This window comes from Capricornis sumatraensis, chromosome 9, assembly GCF_032405125.1.
Source record: "Capricornis sumatraensis isolate serow.1 chromosome 9, serow.2, whole genome shotgun sequence".
NCBI lineage: Eukaryota > Metazoa > Chordata > Mammalia > Artiodactyla > Bovidae > Capricornis > Capricornis sumatraensis.
The window spans coordinates 30,491,969-30,506,239 of record NC_091077.1 but is presented as its reverse complement, the minus strand read 5'-3'; the positions used below and the strand labels follow the sequence as shown (position 1 = coordinate 30,506,239).

The 14,271-nt window shown below is 45.3% G+C and overlaps 1 protein-coding gene across 1 annotated transcript in view; it reads left to right on the top strand.

The window, feature by feature from the left end:
• Window positions 1-14,271, top strand: part of PRDM6 (PR/SET domain 6) — a 110,241-nt gene that overhangs the window by 79,992 nt on the left and 15,978 nt on the right. Inside the window, exon 5 of the mRNA XM_068981417.1 lies at window positions 13,737-14,079. Coding sequence (XP_068837518.1) covers window positions 13,737-14,079 — 343 coding nt within the window. The remainder of the gene's footprint in view (window positions 1-13,736; window positions 14,080-14,271) is intronic.

The window sequence follows — 14,271 nt, the reverse complement described above, 5'->3', positions numbered from 1 at the left end:
GGTGGCCTTTGGGCAAAGACTTAAGGAAGTGAAAGAGCAAGCCACATGTTCTTTGGGAGCAGAGTGTTGCAGGCAGTTGGACTCCAAGCATAAAGGCTCAAGATGGAGATGCTACTGGCCTGTAGGAAGGGCATCACAACAGTTAGCATAGGGGTGTCAGTTGGAGAGAGTGGGTTGTGGGGAGTTAACTTAGATCTGGGGACAAGAATCTTATAAGGTCCAGAAGGTCACTGCCAAGACTCTGGATTTTACTCTGTTTGCATTGGACAAATGGGGTATTGTAGAGTTTCAAGCAGAAGAGTGACATGATCTGACTGAAGTTGTTACAGGTTTTCTCTGGCCACTGAGTGGAGATCTGACAGTGAGGGTGAGGATGGAGCAGGATCCAGTCAGAGGCTCTTGCTGGAATCTGGGGAGGAGGGATGATAGTGGTTTGGACCAGGGTAAAAGTGGTGGAGGTGGTGAAAAGTGCTTGGATTCTGGATACATTTTGAAGGTAAAGTCAACAGCATTTGCTAACACGCTGGATGCCGAATAAGAGAAAGGAGTCAAGGATAACTCCAGGGCTTTGGTCTGAAGAGCTGGATGGATGGGATGGCCACTTAACTGGATTACGAGTCAGACATGGGAAGCGTGAAGTGACTGCTCAGGGAATGCTTTTCTTCCCTTTGACATGGATCTCTGGGGTGGGAGTCTCACGTCTGCAGCATTGCTTCTGCCTTGTGATGCTGTTACAAGGATGAGAGGGATTTCGGGGCTGGGCTGGGCGATTTGGGTTTTGTGTGCCATTCGCAGCCACCTGACTGTGGCGTCTGGGAGTGTAGCAGCTGGTCTCCAGGTTGTGTGCTAGTGCCATCCAAAATGCGCCTGGTGGCAGCCCCAGGGGCGTTGCTTCTCAAACCTTCTTTCTCCCATAGTTCAGCCTCTGTGGAGCATTCTTGAGGTTGCTGATTATTGAATCAACTCTACCAGGGCACATGTTATGTATCATTTAGCACCTGAAATCCTTGGAAGGAAATTCGCAAAACTTCAGCACCTTGAAGTGTTATGGATTCAGTAGGCAAACTATATAGCTCTTTTCAGTTGAGTTCAGAGCTCTAAGTAAGGGTGGAGGGAAGTTGAAAGAGAATTAAGTCATTGACTAAAATGCTCAACAGTGACAATCCCCCATCCCCCTAAGGGTATTATAGGAATTTTATTTCAGTTCCTATCTCAGAGTCGTATATCTGTCATGGGATTGGCCACCCAAGAAACCAGCAGAAAGCTTCATCAGATGGTGTGGGGGTAGATATACGGCTTTGACTCTAACTGGAAGATGGATTCTCATTCCATATGATTCACAGAGGTACCTAGGGAGGCTTTATAATGAGGGCTCTTTTTTCTGTACTGAGAAAATACTCAGTGTGATTTAAAAGAGCAAATGTGTGAAAGGGCATGGACAGATAATTTAACAGATAGCCTTTCACAGCCCTGAGTAATTTAAATCATCTCACCAGGATTAGCAATTTGAAGACAATTTTTATTCTACCAAGCTAGCCACAGAATAAATTAGGTACCTTAAAAAGAAGCTTCTTGAGATCAAAGACTTATTTGACAAAATGCCTCCATAGAGCCTCCTTATAGTGCTGTGCACACAGTAAACAATACATGCTCACTGGATACATATTGAGAATTTTACTGCCATTATTAGAAGCGATGGATACAAAGTTCAGCCAGATTTTTTGTTGTTGTTGTTGTTAATGAAATTGTTACATGATCCAAGACATTCAAGGAAAATATGATTTTGCTTAGTGAATAATACTTATTAAGCACTTTCATTTATAAAAATACCACTTTCTTCCCCATGGTTCTTTCAGTGGTGAAAGTACACATTTCCTATTGAGCGTGTGGGGTGGGTTCAGGCCTCAGGCACTGGCCCCTCTGGCAGCAGCCACGAAGCAGTGGGACCCGCTCCCTGCCCGGACAAGCCATTGAAAGCCGCCTGGCCTCAAAGAGAGGGCAGCGTTTCACACAGGCATTTGGGCTCTGGGAGCAATTCCTATGTTATTTTCTTTAAGAAAGAAGAAAGAAAAAACCCATAGTTTTAAATGTAATAGAGCTGCAAAGAGAGCACGGCTACGTCCACTGTGGGCCTTTCAGAAGAGCCTGAAGGAACGCCTGTGTCGACAGATGGTATCCGCAAGGAGGAATGAGGTTCCCCAAAGCTTCCAGTGGGGGATTAGCTCCTGCAGAGTGTAAAGACCATAGTGTATTCATACTCATTTCAGAGGAAATTAAAAAAAAAAAACCTGGGAATAAATGTTAAACAAGTCTTCCTGCTGCTTTTTCTGTCTTGGCATATGAAGCTGAGGTGGTGGAATGTGAAACTTGATGGCAACACAGAGGTTGTTACACCGGACGAAACGGACGAAACTCTGTCTGAGAGAGGCCTGCCTTTTTGTTTTGATTTTAAAGAGCAGAAAATAAAGATGGGCACCTCTGCGTGGTGCCCTGGCCCCACCATCCCACCAACAATGTGGAACTAGGCCCTGGGTAGAGAAGGCTCCATCAGGCCTTCTGTCTGTGAACGTTGAGGAGATGATGGTATAGTTCAGTCCAACAAGAACATCTGTCTGCAAGACCCTACGGGGAGCATCATGATGGGGCACAAAACCTCAGACCCTGTCCTCGAAGGGCTCGGTGTAGGAGAAGGCACGTAAGCAAAAACTACACTATGGAACCTAATGCGGGTGCCTTGTGACATGGCCATAGCAGGGAGCCAGCCTCAGTGGTGTCAGTGATAGTCAATCAGTTCTGGCTGACTCTTTGTGACCCCATGGACTGTAGCCCGCCAGGCTCCTCTGTCCATGGAATTCTCCCAGGCAAGAATACTGGAGTGGGTAGCTATTCCATTCTTTAGGGGATCTTCCCAACCCAGGGATCAAACCTAGGTCTCTTGCATTGCAAGCAGATTCTCTACTGTCTGAGCCACCAGGCTGGTAGGCTCGGTGTTAATGCAGTTGGGAGGAGTCCAGTTCCAGGCCCTTGTGCACAATGGGCAGCTGGGATTGGACCCCTCCCATAAATCCAGAAACCAGAAGTCACTGTTTGTCCCTGAATGGGGAATAGAAAGTGCTACCCTCAGGCCAATAGTCTAAGAAACTCTCCATTTGAGGCCATTGATGAAAGCAGTAAGTTGAATTCCAAAACCGGCCCCAGCTATGGGAGGGTATGGGGTTGGGTTTTGTATTACCTGCCAGTTGTGGAAACGCAAAGCCAAGAAGCTGATATAAAACTTGGCCCAGAACTGGAGGAACATGGAGGGTCCTAGAACAAGCAGAGAAGAGTTCCACCCCAGAGGTATCTGCTCAGGACTCCCAACAGAAGGCAGTGGCCACTGAAAACACCTTCATTGAAGGAAGTGGCAAAAGACACAGAGGAGCACGCTGTCATGAGAGATTTGACCTCTTGGGTGCCTCAGTCCTTGGCACCCTGGGAGCCTTGCTTTAGGATTGAGGCCCGCATCCCTCCACTTTCTGAGGGTGTAGAGGGCTGACAGCTGAATTGTCTTCAGCCTACAGAGCCACTTTGAAGTGAAGTGAAGTGAAGTCGCTCAGTTGTGTCCGACTCTTTGCCACCCCATGGACTGTAGCCTACCAGGCTCCTCAGTCTATGGGATTTTCCAGGCAAGAATACTGGAGTGGGTTGCCATTTCCTTCTCCAGGGGATCTTCCTGACCCAGGGATTGAACCCAGGTCTCCCGCATTGTAGGCAGATGCTTTACCGTCTGAGCTACCAGGGATCTTACCCTTGGTCATGTTTCCTCCCCATGTAGCATGTGTCCAGGGACTGGTCAGTGTGGGACTACTGCCACACTGTAGGACTACTCCCCTTATTCCACAGAGAAAGCAATGGCACCCCGCTCCAGTACTTTTGCCTGGAGAATCCCGTGGACGGAGGAGCCTGGTAGGCTACAGTCCATGAGGTCCCTAAGAGTCGGACAAGACTGAGCGACTTCACTTTCACTTTTCACTTTCATGCATTGGAGAAGGAAATGGCAACCCACTCCAGTGTTCTTGCCTGGAGAATCCCAGGGATTGGGGAGCCTGGTGGGCTGCCGTCTATGGGGTCGCATAGAGTCAGACACGACTGAAGCGGCTTAGCAGCAGCAGTAGCCCCTTATTCCAAAGCCAGATGACTCGAAAGGTTAATTAAGTGCTTAGTTAAGTGCTTTTAATTGCTCTGGACACCATCCTCTCTCCTCGTTCTGCAGTAAACCCCTTGTACACAAAACAGCAGATCTCCATTTCAGACTGTTTCCCAGGGGACGTGAATTCAGACAGGGGCTACCAGATTTATATTGCCAGCTCACTCCTCTCACCAGAGACCCGGGCTCCTGTCCACCTGTTGAATTCTCAGCTGCACTTGCCTGTCTCACAGATGTCTCAAACTCAACACATTGAACTGAAACCATCCTACTCTGTCCCCCAAGCTGTCTCTCTCCCAATTCAGTACCTCTCACTTCCATTCACACAGCTGTTCTTTCTAGAAACCTTGACACCTTGTTCTTTCTCAGCCCATCTGTCTAGTCATTCATAAATCCCTGTTGATTGTTTATTCTTAAATGCTTTTCTTTCCATTTCTGCTGCCACCTCCCGATCAGCCTCACAGTCAGCTTTGGCCTGGACCTCTGCATTTTCCTTTTTAGTATCACAGCAGCCAAAGTGAAGTCTCGTTGATTTTATTGTTTCAATTTAATCACTTATTTGGTTAAAAGTTAGTTTTTAACTAACTTTTGATTCCGTTGATCAGAATTCGGAAAATAATATGGACATATAATTCTTCTTCCAAAGGGAGTGAGTTGCATATTCTAAGGTGTCCTTTCAGATGTATTTTTTTGCCCATTCTCTCATTTGTACACATTCTCCCTCTTTTCCTCTGCCTCTCTGTTCCTGGTAGCTCAGATGGAAAAGAATCTGCCTGCAGTGCAGGAGACCTGGGTATAACTCCTGGGTCGGGAAGATCCCCTGGAGAAGGGAATGGAAACCCACTCCAGTATTCTTGCCTGGGAATTCCATGGACAGAGGACCCTGGAGGGCTAGAGACTATAGGGTCGCATAGAGTTGGCCATGACTGAGCAGCTAACACTACTACTATTAGATTTTTTGTACTGCATCTCACTTTTTCATTTAATGATATAGGGTGATGATGCATTTAAAGTATAAGTCCAATCACCTTACACCCTTTTCCGTGGGGATGGTCTTGATCCCTGTCTCCTGTACAATGTCACGAACCTCATTCCATAGTTCATCAGGCACTCTATCTATCAGATCTAGACCCTTAAATCTATTTCTCACTTCCACTGTATAATCATAAGGGATTTGATTTAGGTCATACCGGAATGGTCTAGCAGTTTTCCCTGCTTTCTTCAATTTAAGTCTGAATTTGGCAATAAAGAGTTCATGATCTGAGCCACAGTCAGCTCCCGGTCTTGTTTTTGTTGACTGTATAAAGTTTCTCCATCTTTGGCTGCAAAGAATATAATCAGTCTGATTTCGGTGTTGACCATCTGGTGATGTCTATGTGTAGAGTCTTCTCTTGTGTTGTTCGAAGAGGGTGTTTGCTATGACCAGTGCATTTTCTTGGCAAAACTCTATTAGTCTTTGCCCTGCTTCATTCCACATTCCAAGACCAAATTTGCCTGTTACTCCAGGTGTTTCTTGACTTCCTACTTTTGCATTCCAGTCCCCTATAATGAAAAGGACATCTTTTTTGGGTGTTAGTTCTAAAAGATCTTGTAGGTCTTCATAAAACCGTTCAACTTCAGTTTCTTCAGCATTACTGGTTGGGGCATAGACTTGGATAATTGTGATATTGAATGGTTTGCCTTGGGGACGAACAGAGACCATTCTGTCGTTTTTGAGATTGCATCCAAGTACTGCATTTCGGATTCTTTGTTGACCATGATGGCTACTCCATTTCTTCTGAGGAATTTCTGCCTGCAGTAGTAGATGTAGTGGTCATCTGAGTTAAATTCACCCATTCCAGTCCATTTTAGTTCGCTGATTCCTAGAATGTCAACGTTCACCCTTGCCATCTCTTGTTTGACCACTTCCAATTTGCCTTGATTCATGGACCTGACATTCCAGGTTCCTATGCAATATTGCTCTTTACAGCATCGAATATTGCTTCTATCACCAGCCACATCCACAACTGGGTATTGTTTTTGCTTTGGCTCCATCCCTTCATTCTTTCTGGAGTTATTTCTCCACTGATCTCCAGTAGCATATTGGGCACCTACTGACCTGGGGAGTTCCTCTTTCAGTATCCTATCATTTTGCCTTTTCCTACTGTTCATGGGATTCTCAAGGCAAGAATACTGAAGTGGTTTGCCATTCCCTTCTCCAGTGGACCACACTCTGTCAGACCTCTCCACCATGACCCATCCGTCTTGGATTGCCCCACAGGCATGGCTTGGTTTCATTGAGTTAGACAAGGCTGTGGTCCTAGTGTGATTAGATTGACTAGTTTTCTGTGAGTATGGTTTCAGTGTGTCTGCCCTCTGATGCCCTCTTGCAACACTTACCATCTTACTTGGGTTTCTCTTACCCTGGCGTGGGGTATCTCTTCAGGGCTGCTCCAGCAAAGCACAGCCGCTGTTCCTTACCTTGGACGAGGGGTATCTCCTTACCGCCGCCATTCCTGACCTTCAACGTGGGATGGCTCCTCTAGGCCCTCCTGTGCCTGCGCAGCCACCACTCCTCGGGTTGCTCCTCCCGGCCACCGGCCCTGGCCTCGGGAGTGGGTGACTCCTCCCAGCTGCCGCCCATGGCCTCGGGCTCCGGGTGGCTCCTCAAGGTCACCGCCCCTGGCCTTGGGCGTGAGGTGGCTTCTCCTGGCCGCCTCTGACCTCGGACGCGGGGTGTCTCCTCCCGGCTGCTGCCACTGACCTCGGACACAGGGTAGCTCCTCTCGGCTGCCGCCACTGACCTCGGACGCAGGGTAGCTCCTCTCAGCTGTTCCTGTGCCATTGCAGCCTGGCACTCTAGGCCGCTGCCCCTGACCTCGGAGGTGGTGTAGCTCCTCTCGGCCACGCTTAGTGAGCTGGCTCGCAGCCGCCTGCACTTAGCAAAATGGCTGTCTGGGGAGGCCTTACAAATAGCTGTGAAAAGAAGAGAGGCGAAAAGCAAAGGAGAAAAGGAAAGGTATAAGCATCTGAATGCAGAGTTCCAAAGAATAGCAAGAAGAGATAAGAAAGCCTTCTTCAGCAATCAATGCAAAGAAATAGAGGAAAACAACAGAATGGGAAAGACTAGAGATCTCTTCAAGAAAATGAGAGATACCAAGGGAACATTTCATGCAAAGATGGGCTCAATAAAGGACAGAAATGGTCTGGACCTAACTGAAGCAGAAGATATTAAGAAGAGGTGGCAAGAATACACGGAAGAACTGTACAAAAAAGATCTTCACGACCCAGATAATCATGATGATGTGATCACTAATCTAGAGCCAGACATCTTGGAATGTGAAGTCAAGTGGGCCTTAGAAAGCATCACTACAAACAAAGCTAGTGGAGGTGATGGAATTCCAGTTGAGCTGTTTCAAATCCTGAAAGATGATGCTGTGAAAGTGCTGCACTCAATATGCCAGCAAGTTTGGAAAACTCAGCAATGGCCACAGGACTGGAAAAGGTCAGTATTCATTCCAATCCCAAAGAAAGACAATGCCAAAGAATGCTCTGACTACCGCACAATTGCACTCATCTCACATGCTAGTAAAGTAATGCTCAAAATTCTCCAAGCCAGACTTCAGCAATACATGAACTGTGAACTCCCTGATGTCCAAGCTGGTTTTAGAACAGGCAAAGGAACCAGAGATCAAATTGCCAGCATCTGCTGGATCATGGAAAAAGCAAGAGAGTTCCAGAAAAACATCTATTTCTGCTTTATTGACTATGCCAAAGCCTTTGACTATGTGGATCACAATAAACTGAAAAATTCTGAAAGAGATGGGCATACCAGACCACCTGACCTGCCTCTTGAGAAATCTGTATGCAGGTCAGGAAGCAACAGTTAGAACTGGACATGGAACAACAGACTGGTTCCAAATAAGAAAAGGAGTCCATCAAGGCTGTATATTGTCACCCTGCTTATTTAACTTCTATGCAGAGTACATCATGAGAAATGCTGGACTGGAAGAAACACAAGCTGGAATCAAGATTGCTGGGAGAAATATCAGTAACCTCAGATATGCAGATGACACCACCCTTATGGCAGAAAGTGAAGAGGAACTAAAAAGCCTCTTGATGAAAGTGAAAGAGGAGAGTGAAAAAGTTAGCTTAAAGCTCAATATTCAGAAAACGAAGATCATGGCATCTAGTCCCATCACTTCATGGGAAATAGATGGGGAAACAGTAGAAACAGTGTCAGACTTTATTTTGGGGGGCTCCAAAATCACTGCAGATGGTGATTGCAGCCATGAAATTAAAAGACGCTTACTCCTTGGAAGAAAAGTTATGACCAACCTAGATAGTATATTCAAAAGCAGAGACATTACTTTGCCAAATAAGGTCCGTCTAGTCAAGGCTATGGTTTTTCCTGTGGTCATGTATGGATGTGAGAGTTGGACTGTGAAGAAGGTTGAGCACCGAAGAATTGATGCTTTTGAACTGTGGTGTTGGAGAAGACTCTTGAGAGTCCCTTGGACTGCAAGGAGATCCAACCAGTCCATTCTGAAGGAGATCAGCCCTGGGATTTCTTTGGAAGGACTGATGCTAAAGCTGAAGCTCCAGTACTTTGGCCACCTCATGCGAAGAGTTGATTCATTGGAAAAGACTCTGATGCTGGGAGAGATTGAGGGCAGGAGGAGAAGGGGATGACCGAGGATGAGATGGCTGGATGGCATCACTGACTCGATGGACATGAGTCTGAGTGAACTCCGGGAGATAGTGATGGACAGGGAGGCCTGGCGTGCTGCGATTCATGGGGTCGCAAAGAGTTGGACACGACTGAGCAACTGAACCGAACCGAACCTTACACCCTAGCTTTAACCCCTTTTTTGGATTGCCATTACTCTTATAATCAATCCCCAGCTCTTTAAAGTGATAGCGCATGGACTACATATAGTCTTCAGAAATGTTTTGTATGGCTCACTTAGTGTTTTGTAACATTCTAATTTAAGCATCATCAGACTGGCCATGCCCTATTTGGTTTGCTACAGATCCCACTGTCCTCTGTTGTACTAACTTACTTCACATTCAAGGTCACTGTCTCAAGGAAGCTATCTTTCCCACCCCAAGTTTAGCCAGCTCTGATAGATGTTTTCCTGACTCCTTTTCTTCTCTGTCACAGCAGTTATACTTGTAGAGACTGTATATTGTCAATTCTTAGATTTGCCTATTTTTTTGCATTTTAACCTTTCTGAACCTGGTCTTATAACACACAGTGACTTAATGGTACAGCTTGCAATTCATGGAACTTTAAATTTGATGAAACCAAGTAAATAATTACCTGTGAAGACTTTTGTGTGTGTCTCTCTCTCATGAGAGTTTAAAATGGTCTGAGAGTCAGGCTATTCCTGTCTTGGTCCTCTATATCTGCAGCGCTTGCAGTGTCTGGCTTGTCACCAATGCTTTGTAAGCACTCGTGGGCTGAATGAATGACTGAGGGTGTAAAATAGGACTTTGTAAAACAGACCCTGTATTGCTCTCTCTCAGAATTTTAATTTTGCAGGATTTGGTGAGTTCACGTTCTTTCTTGAGTATATCCTTTAGAGCTTCCAGAGTTTGCCCTCTCCCCTTCAATCTTTGTCTTACAGACTGAAGACAAAGGCTTCTTTGCTCACCATGTCTTCATGGAGAAATCCCTTTATCCTTTTGAGGAATTTCCTTAGTTGTCTCTGGGCATTTTGCAGTTGTCTAGAATGTCTTGGCTTGGGATAGCATAGTCTTTTCTGATTCATTTCTTGTCCTCTTATAATTCCCTGTTTTTCATTAATACTTTTGTTTATTGGACCAATTAAAGTGGTATTCAGAAAGAATGATCTTCTGTGTCTTTTGAGTCCTGCATAAAGTACTAGACCTTTAAGGGTATCTAGACCTCTAGGGTCTGTGGGCATGTGCAGGCACTCTGCAGAACAACTTCGAGAGCTAATACAGTTGTTTTGTGAAAATTATCCATTCCTAGCTTTACTTTTTTCTCTCTCTAAATTATATGCTCATTTCATTCGGTAAAATTGAATTTATTCACAAGTACAAGAAAAGGTGATGCCAAAAGCAGAATATAGAGTGTAAGCATTGCTAATATATCTTGAAACCGTGTTTGTTTTGAGGATCCTGTAGGAGAAAATAAGACAGAGAATAAGCATCCCAACTCCTATTACCTCAATGCTCTTATTATCATTAATTTAGATCCCTGTTTATCCCAAATCATCATAAAAGCTAATATAAACTTTTTTTTATTACTATTTTGACTTTGGTTATTAAACTTAGAAAAATCTATTGGCCCACACATTCTTTTCTTTAATAGAAAAGGTGATGTGACCCTAACAATTTTTGAAAATGAGTTTATTGAGTTACTTTCCAAGAGCTTAAGTGAGAAGTCAGCCTTTATCATCTATACTCAGAGTATCATTTGTATGATTTCCCCCAGAGACATCATATTCCTCTTTCCAGCAGTGAGCTCCTGGCTGGCTTTCCTGCTCTCTTGCATGTTGATGACATCTTCATTCCACAGTCTCCCCACCCTGCCTTCCTTCCTGCTAGTCTGGCCTTCCCAGCCCACCAGAGCTCTGTGTTGCCTGAAGACTTGCGGGTTTCCCTTTGCTTTATCTCTTCCGGATTAGTTATAAATGGGCTAAGTAAGAGGAGTTTTACCTTAATCTCTTGACAGTACTGGTGTTTTGTTTTTTAAGAAAGAGCCAAAACATAAAACATTTCTCTTTATCTTTCAGTATGTAGTTTAGAAGTCACAGCCTCTGTGCAATCAAAGGTTTTTTTGAAAGTCTAAAATGTGTGCACACATTTCATATTGGTGATACACTTTTGCCCCAGAAGTTGAAATTAAACAGAAATTTTATACATGAAATATAGACATAAATATGTATATGCATGTGTTTATAGGTACATTTATAACTTTTATGTTTATGTATGGGTTTATATACACACACAAAAAAAACTGTACTAGCTGTGAAATGTCCTTTTTATTTTTGCAACACAGCTATTGAGTAGACACAGAATTGGAGAGTGGTCAGGAAAAAAACAATCACCCCGGAAATCAGAGAGCTAAAGCTTCCAGCTTGCTGCTGCTAAGTTGCTTCAGTCATGTCCGACTCTGTGTGACCCCAGAGATGGCAGCCCACCAGGCTCCCCCGTCCCTGGGATTCTCCAGGCAAGAACACTGGAGTGGGTTGCCATTTCTTTCTCCAATGCATGAAAGTGAAAAGTGAAAGTGAAGTCGCTCAGTCGTGTCCGACTCCTAGTGACCGCATGACTGCAGCCTACCAGGCTCCTCTGTCCATGGGATTTGCCAGGCAAGAGTACTGGAGTGGGTTGCCATTGCCTTCTCCAGCTTCCAGCTTAGCTGTGTCCTTAACCTAATGTGTGACCATGGGCAGTTATTAGACCATGAGCAAATTATTAGACCGTGAGCAAATTATTAGACCTTCAGCCTTTTTTTCCTTTTTTTGGTTATAAGAGAAGGTAGAACTGGATCAGTTGTTCTCATCTCTATATATTAGAAGTACTTGGGGGGAACTTAAAAAAAATGCAGATGCTCAGGCCCTACCAAGAGATTCTGGCATTTCAAAAAAAATCTCCCCTGTGAGTCTATTATGCATTCAGGGTAAAGAACTGTCAACTAGACAAACTCTCCCTTGGTCTGTAAGTCTCTTTTTTAAGTTGATATTTCTCCTTCCTAAGACAGGCCAGGCCAGGCCAACTGCATGGGCCAGTCCAGAGCCCTGCAAGATAAGCTGTTGTTATTACAACACGCAGAGGTAAAGCGTCCTTGTTGTTGCTGTTCAGTCACTCAGTCATGTCCGACTCTTTGCGACCCGTGGACTGCAGCATGCTAGGCTTCTGTGTCCTTCACCATCTCCCGGAGTTTGCTCAAACTCCTGTCCATTGAGTCGACGATGCCATCCAACCATCTCATCCTCTGTTGCCCCCTTTTCCTCCTACCCTCAATCTTTCTCAGCATCAGGGTCTTTTCCAGTGAGTCAGCCCTTCACATCAGAGGCCCAAAGTATTGGAGCTTCAGCTTCAGCATCAGCCCAGTGAAGACTTCTTGCACTATCTCACTCAGTCCTTCTGATGACCATTTTACGTTTTACCAAGGACTAAATTGTGGATTTAGATGTTCTGTACTTGCCCACAGTCAAAAGAAATACAGTCAGCCCTCTGTATCCGTGGGTTCCATCTGCAGATTCAACCAACCACAGATGAAACATATTGGAAGAAAAATTCTAGAAAGTGCCAAAAAGCAAAACTTGAATTTGCTGTATGTTGGCAACTCTTCACATAGCACTTAAATGGTATTTAGGTATTATAACTAAGCTAGAGATGACTTAAAGTATCCAGCAGGGTGTGAGTAAATTATACGCAAATATTGTGCCATTTTATATAAGGGACTTGAGCATCAGCAGATTTGGGCATCTGCAAGGGTTCTGGAACCAAACCCTTCTGGATACCCAGGGACAGCTGTAGATGGTGGAGTTTAAATATTGGCCATCTGAATCACTAAGCCATGCTGCTGTTACTGTCACGATTATTATTTCCACTGTCCTCATTTTGCAGATGAGGAAACAGAGACACAGAGAGATTGTATAACTTGCCTTAGGTGACCACGCTAATAAAAGGCAGAGTTAGAATTTGGACATAGCTCTTTGTGATTCCAAAGCCCGAGTTTCAAGCTCCATGACTGCGTACTCTGTTGCCTCCCACTCTTACTTTATCCACTGCAGCCTGTCTGTGTATTGTGCCTCTCTCCGGCCCTCCCTGAACACTAATTCGTTCTTTTTTCTTGCTGTTCCTATGCTCAAAAACAGTCAGTGCCTGTTTCTTAGGCCCAAGGTCTTTTGTTTATTTATTTATTTGGACGTTAAAGACCCACTGAGGTCTGCCCCCTGCCGCCCTTTTATTCCCACCGTGCCGAAAACCCATGCTGTGCTCTGTCGCCCTGATTCCCCGCCATCCCACCAGCGTGCCAGACTTCTGTCTCCAGGCATCTTTCATAGGGCTGCCTTCATCCTTCAGCCAGTTTTCCTTGAAAACCTGTTTTGTGCTGACAGGACCAAGCGGAAGGCCTGAAATCCTGAGGGCCTGAATCTCCCTTCTCTGCTCAAAGCCCTGTTCTTGGGGAGCCCTCCTTCCTCTCCCTGTCTACTGCTGTGCCTCCCATCTCAACGCTCCCCACATCTGGGCTACAGTGTGGAACTTCATTATGGAGTCTTTTATCTCAGGTCATAAGTAACTATGTGAGGGCAAAGACCATCTATGAAAATCTTGAGCAGATAATCACTGCTTAATAAATAGACATTGAATGAGTTCATTTTGGATAATTGTGCTTTCCCCCTCAAATCAAACTGTCTGCTCTTACATTTATTCTGAGACCAGAAAAGCCAATTTTTAAAATACAGACTTACAGGAATTCTTTTAGACGTTGTTTGTTATTATGACTTCTAGGAATTTTTTAGAAGCCTGTGCTTTGCTTAGTTGAAGGGCAAATAAAACTGATCTCAAACTTTTGCTGTTCTCCCAGTAAATGTCCCGTCAACGGTCATGGAAGCCATGTGCAGACAGGACGTCCTGCAGCCCTTCAACAAGAGCAGCAAACTCTCCCAGGCTCCCCAGCAGCGCTCTGTCGTCTTCCCCCAGACTCCCTGCGGCAGGAACTTCTCCCTCCTGGATAAGTCAGGGCCCCTGGAATCTGGATTTAATCAAATCAGCGTGAAGAACCAGCGCGTCCTGGCGAGCCCCACCTCCACCAGCCAGCTCCACTCGGAGTTCAGTGACTGGCACCTCTGGAAATGCGGGCAGTGCTTTAAGACTTTTACGCAGCGGATCCTGCTACAGATGCACGTGTGCACACAGAACCCTGACAGGTAACCCCACCTCTCGTCGCTCACAGGGTGTGTGTGCTTGTGAGACTCACTGCTTGCCTTCCTGTCGCCTCCTCCAGCCACATCTGGGGGAAAATCCTGCAATCAGAGGTCTGGAAAGTTGAGAGTCATGTGAGGCGCTTCTTTGGCTTTATTGTGTAGAAGGGCTGCATGAACGGGGGCTGCAGAAAGGAA